The 6,000-nt window shown below is 48.8% G+C and overlaps 1 protein-coding gene across 7 annotated transcripts in view; it reads right to left on the bottom strand.

Annotated features, from left to right (window-relative positions):
- Positions 1 to 2,091: 2,091 nt before the first annotated feature.
- DZIP1L (DAZ interacting zinc finger protein 1 like) overlaps positions 2,092 to 6,000 on the bottom strand; it is a 56,434-nt gene continuing 52,525 nt past the window's right edge. For all 7 annotated transcript variants that reach the window (XM_027545314.1, XM_027545322.1, XM_027545316.1 and 4 more), the window contains one exon: positions 2,092 to 4,456. In XM_027545314.1, the coding sequence (XP_027401115.1) occupies positions 4,295 to 4,456 (162 nt within the window). In that variant the 3' untranslated portion in view covers positions 2,092 to 4,294. The remainder of the gene's footprint in view (positions 4,457 to 6,000) is intronic.

Here is a 6,000-nt window from a genome sequence, read left to right as displayed (position 1 = left end):
ATCACGTTGTCCAGGCATTTAAAGATGAATGATACCCCCTGGTGGCAAGGGAATGCTCAAAGGAGCATCTCAAACCTTAGACTCAAGTGGCTCACGTTTTCTGGAGAACGTTTATGTAACAAAAATTCCCTAAAATACATGCTGAGGAGCCAGGGCTCCAGGGCTTGCCAGCCCCATTGGATCCCAGTCATACCACTTACTGGAGACAGGATTCAAGGCAAGTTTCCTGACTGCTCTGTGTCTCAGCCCCTGGTCCCCAAATGACTGTAAGAGCATCATCACCTCAAAGAGTTGCTGTGAAGTTCAGTGAATATTCATAAGAAGCTTGGACCAGTGCCTGGCATACAGTGCTGGCTTTCATTACCATGTTGGTTCAGCAACCTCACTTCTAAGTACTTATCCTAAGGAAATCTTAATTAAGTGCACAAAGATGTATATACACATTTGTTTATCATTCCATGATTAATCAAAGGCCCAAAGTAGAAATGCCTGGTTAAATAAATTTTTGTAATCTTTTCCATGTGATACTATGTGGTCATTAAATATAATTAAGTTGATACATATGTACTGATGTAAGGACATTTATAATCTATTTTCAAGAAGGAAAATCAAGTTAGAGAAGAATAAATATAGTTGAACTGTAGGAAGGAGACATATGTATTTTTTTAATCAGTGCTTGTATATCTAGTAGTTGACTCTGGAATTGGGGGTTATTCAAATTTATTTTTCTTTTGGATCATCTGTGTTTTCTAACTTTTCTACATCAATCTTACTGTTTGGATAATTTTAAAATAATTTAATACATTACATATTGTGATGGTTAATTTTATGTGTCGACTTGACTGGGCAAAGGAATGCTCAGATAGCTGGGAAAACTTTATTTCTGGGTATGTCTCTCAGGGTGCCTTTGAAAGAGATTAGCATTTGAATCAGTAGACAGAATAAAGAAAACCACTCTCACCAGCCTGGCTGGGCATCATTCAGTCCACCAAGGGCCCAAATTGAACGGAAAGGGAGAAAAAAGAAGGAAGCGTGACTTAGCTCTCTTTTCTTGAGTGGGATGTCCATCTTCTGCCCTTGGGCATCCCAGCTCCTGGTTCTCCAGGACCAACACCAGGGACTCTCCGGTTCCCCACCCTGCATACAGCAGATCAAGGGACTTCCTGGCCTCCATACTGTATAAGCCAATTCCTATAATAAATTTCTTCTGTGTAGTTAAATCTACATCTGTATCTATATCTATATCCTATTGCTTCTGTTTCCCTGGAAAAGTTGAAAGTTGCTCAGTCATCCATGGACTTCTCCAGGCCAGAATACTTAAGTGGGTAGCCTTTCCCTTCTCCAGGGGATCTTCCCAACCCAGGGATCGAACCTAGGTCTGCCGCATTGCAAGCAGATTCTTTACCAGCTGAGCCACAAGGGAAGCTCAAGAACCCTGATTAATACACATGTTCCAAAGTTCTTATAAATCTTGCCCCTAAATTTTTCAATGTATTTGAAAGTGGGAAGGGGTAAACAGCATTTGCTCAGTTGCTAAGTCATGTCCAACTCTTTGTGGCCCTATGGACAGAAGTACACTAGGCTTCCCTATCCTTCACTATCTCCCTGAGGTTGCTCCAACACATATCCATTGAGTGGGTAATGTCATCCAACCATCTCATCCTCTATAGCCCCCTTCTCCTCCTGCCCTCAATTTTCCCAGCATCAGGGTCTTTTCCAATGAGTCGGCTCTTTGAATCAGGTGACCAAAGTATTAGAGCTTCTGTTTCAACATCAGTCCTTCCAATGAATATTCAGGGTTGATTTCCTTCAGGATTGGCTGGTTTGATCTCCTTGCAGTCCAAGGGACTCTCAGGAGTCTTCTCTAGCACCACGGTTCAAAAGTATCAATTCCTCAGAGCTTGGCAAATGAAAAACTAATACATTAGTCTCCAAAGTAGAAAAACAGATTTGGAAACACAGAATTTAATTATGAACATTCAGGAATAGAGTCATTCTTCATGGGTGATTATCACCAGTGTGTGTGAAAACACACGGGCTTTCACATCTATTTCACTTGGGTCACCATGAAAGCAGAGCCTGAGGCAAAGATTTGGGTACAAGTGAATTTATTTCAGAGGTACTCCCAAGAAGCAAATGTGAGTGAGAAAAGTGAAACCAGATGGAGAAAGGCCAGCAACTGGGATTCACCTACCCTGGGGACTTTGAAAAACTGTGGAATAAACCTCCGAATTGTCAAACCAAAGCGCAGGAAGCTGGAGCAATTATTCACCAACTCCCACTCCACCTCGAGTGCAGGCTGCCCTGGTAGAGTCAGCTCTCTGCCACTTCCAGGCTGTACCTGCATGTAGTCCGTGCAGCCTCCCACATCAGAAACAACCCTGAGGACAAGTGGCAGAGATCCCAGCGTGCACAGTGATGTGGGGAGCTGGCATCTGTAGTGCACTCAGAGCTACAGGAAACCAGGAGGTGGCAAGGGACCCCACAAACATCTTTTTTTTTTTAACCTCCCTCGCCCAAAGCCTGTGAATAGGAAAGCATGACTTTGTTGGCAGAATTCTGAGAAAGGGATGAACCTCACTAACACTCCCTACTCACTGCCCCTTCCTTCCCCTCCTCACTGAGTCACTGGGATAATCCATACATATTCTCAGCTGGTCAAAGGTATGAGACCCCAAAGGGAATTTACGCCCTAGCAGCAGAGGTGGGCTGACCCCGGGTCCCACATAAGGCCCTTCATAAACCATGCCCTGGCCTCACTGAACAGCTTGGTACCATGATACCCCCAAGCCTCCCCACCCCCGGACCCCTTTATCCTCGGCAATGCCTTTCCTCCTCACTTCCCCTAGTTCTTTCTGCTAGAACCTCAGGGCTTACCACCCAGAGGTCAAAAGAAGCCCGGATGGAGATCCGGGGAGAGACCCGAGGTAGTGGGAAAAGACAGATGAAGCCAGATTGGCCATGAGCTGAGTTGATAAGGGTTGAAGCTGGGTATCAGGGATAGGCTCATGGGCTCATGAGCTCTGCTCATGGGCTCATCTCTCTGCTCCCTCTACTCATGAGGCCTGGAGGTGAACGGCTGGGCTTCCCTTTAGGGAAAACTATGGCTGCTCTACTAGTTCTCTCTTCTGGGCACTGCAGTCCATGGCCAAGCAGGGTGGGGTGCCTGGCTCTGGCCATCCTGCCCAGTGGGGACTCCCTGGTGGGCTGGGCCTGCTCTGGAGCTCCCACTGACTTGGTGGGGCTGTCAGCTACACAGCGGTCTGGCCTCCCCTTGCCCACTCCTGCTGGCTGCTCTTCTCCTCTCCTGGGGGTCAGACCCGCACTGCATTTGAGCACTTGCCCTGATCCAGCTTCTTCTGCCTTCACCTTTCACAGGAGTGACTCCCCAACAAACCCATTGTACTGCCACCACCATCTTGGCAACTTCACCCCAAAGTCCTAAACTGACAGCTGGGGTACAGATGGCTCTGGCCCCCACCCAGTCTCTGCTGAAGCTCCAAAAACAAGGAAGAAATACCAGAGAGTGATAAACATGCTGTATTTAAGGGTTTATATATAATAAATTAATGCTCTTTACATTAAAAAAATACTATAGATATGTATATGTATATAACCTAATTTTAGAAATATTATCAAAACTTAATTTGTGGTCCCTTGGGGATATGAGGCCCCAGCCAGGTGGCCCGCCTTCCCTCTCACCCATGAGCAGGTCCTGAGGACATCAGCTCCGGGCAGTGCTCCACATTCACACCCAGCTGCACTGAGAGGCTCTGTCTGTGCTCCCATAACATCCCAATCTCTGTTATGACCCCATACTTTTCGTCTCCCCCCTCATCTCTGCCTACACTCTGGCTCAGCAGTAAGAGGCCAGACGACCTCAGTAAATGACTTTGGGTCAATTACTGAATGGCTGACTCAGGCATAAGTCCCCCAAAGGACCCCATAAAAGACCCAGCTCTACAGTGTTGCCAAGGTTTACAAAACGCTGAAGAGTAGAGACCAAGTGTCTCCTTTCAGTCTGGAGCGAACATGGAGGTAGATGAAGGATGCTCTTTCAAGGTCCTGTTACAACCCTTTCTCAGCCCTGGGACCCATGGGACACTGCCAGAGCTCTCACGGGGGATGGTAGAAATCATATCTGTCTTCTACTCTGCTTCTGTCCAAGGAGAAGACCTCTCAGCTTCTGGAGAAGACAAGAAGCCCAGCAGCCCCATCGATGGGGGGTTCTGAGCCAGCCCCACCCAGCTGGGTGACAAGGCTGGTCCTCTGGCTGCCAGAATCAGAAGCGGGCTCACCAGCCAGGGACCCTGGGTTGACTGGGGCTCCAAGAGCTGGTGCCAAACTTCTCCGGGAGCTTTGAGCGAGACAAGGGCTTCGGTTTCTCTCTCTGGTTTAGGTTCTGTGGGAGATCTTCCAAGGAAGAGATCTCCAAGTCACTCTCATCCTCAGAAAGCTGCAGGGAGAACAGGGGAGAAGAAAATGCATCTGACCAGGGAGGACGGATGCGGGGAGAAAATGCAGATCTGGAAGAAAGCAGGAGGGGCGCTACTCCTCCCATCTTCTCATGTCCATGTCTTTGAGAACCTGCTTCAGAGACCTGGGGTCACAGCCATTGCAAAACACCCCTGAAATTCCACTGGCCACACTGAGGCCAGCCCCAAGGCCTGTAGAAGATCAGGTTTCTCTTGTTGAAATTTAAACTTTGTCCAGATTTTTGAACTGCCCACAGTGAGGAAGTCCAGGGACTTAACTTCTCCAAACTCCTGAGCTGACGTACCAGTGCCTAATGCACCTACCCCACCTGCCACAGGCTGCTGGTCCAGGGCTGGGAAACACTCTGACCAAAGGTGCGTGAGGGGAACTCCAAGTGCAGGGATCCTTCAGCCTGGAAAAGGTCTGAGCTAGGGCCAACAGGGGAGCCAAGAGTGGGCCAAACTCCCAGGCTGTCCCGGAACCAGAATCACGGTCACCCCACCCCAACCTGAGCTCTCAGTGCCCAGACCATTTGCCTTGGAACGTAAGGACAACCAATCAGAAACCTCCAGGGCCCCAGGTGGCAAGCAGGCTCTGGACAGTGCCTCAACTTGCATTGGGCGGTTGGTGCTCTCTCACAACTGACGATGAATTCTTTTTGAATACATTTTGAATCATTTAGACTCATTACTCACAAACACACATGAGCTACATAATAAACCGAACATATCACATAGCACAGGGTGGGTGTCGGGGTTGCCAGGGGAGGTGTATTCTGGGAAAAACCAAAAAGTGATTGCCCATTATTTCTGAATTTTAGAGCAATAACATAGGTCATCCTAGGATGCATCTTTCTGATTGAAGGGAGGGTAAAATTACAAGAGCCAGAAATGTTTTTGCCTAAGAAAACACAACAGGAATACAGAAGTGGTTCCCTTATGGGGAGAGGGGAGGTGGCAAGGACATCCTAACAGGAATGGTCTGGGAGGCTGAGCATCTGAGCGATAAATCTGATGGCAGCTGGAGCTGGAGAGAGGCAAGGCCATTAAGACATTCTTAGTGATGAGGAAATGGCCTTGGATATTTGGAACAAAGGTGCCTAATATCCCCACTGTGTACTGTGGAGCAGTCTGCTCTGCACACAGTCCTGCGCTGGGGTCCTCGGGGAGTGAAGAAAGGGGAGAGCTTGGCTGTGGGATGAGCTGGAGCCCGAATAGAGCAGCTACTGCTGGAAGCCAGGCACAAAGCCAGGTCCAGGCCCCATCAGAGCCAGAAGTGGGGGTGTGCGTGGCTGGGAGAAACAACCCGCTGAGCAGTGGTTCATGTAATGAACCACGAGGCTTTTCGATGTTAACAAGGGACACGAACAACAAGCACTGGAGAGTGGGCATCGTGCCACTCCTGCAGGGGCAGAGGAGGCGAGGGGCAGGAGGGCAACTGTAGTGTCACACACGGGCCCTCCCTCAGGCCCCGTCCAGGGCCCCAAACTCGAGCTGGCTCGGTAGGAGACTGCAGGGGAGCCTC

The sequence above is a fragment of the Bos indicus x Bos taurus genome, chromosome 1, assembly GCF_003369695.1.
Source record: "Bos indicus x Bos taurus breed Angus x Brahman F1 hybrid chromosome 1, Bos_hybrid_MaternalHap_v2.0, whole genome shotgun sequence".
Taxonomy (NCBI): Eukaryota; Metazoa; Chordata; class Mammalia; order Artiodactyla; family Bovidae; genus Bos; species Bos indicus x Bos taurus.
Note: the sequence above shows the minus strand (reverse complement) of the source record. Positions and strands in the feature narration are given on the sequence as shown.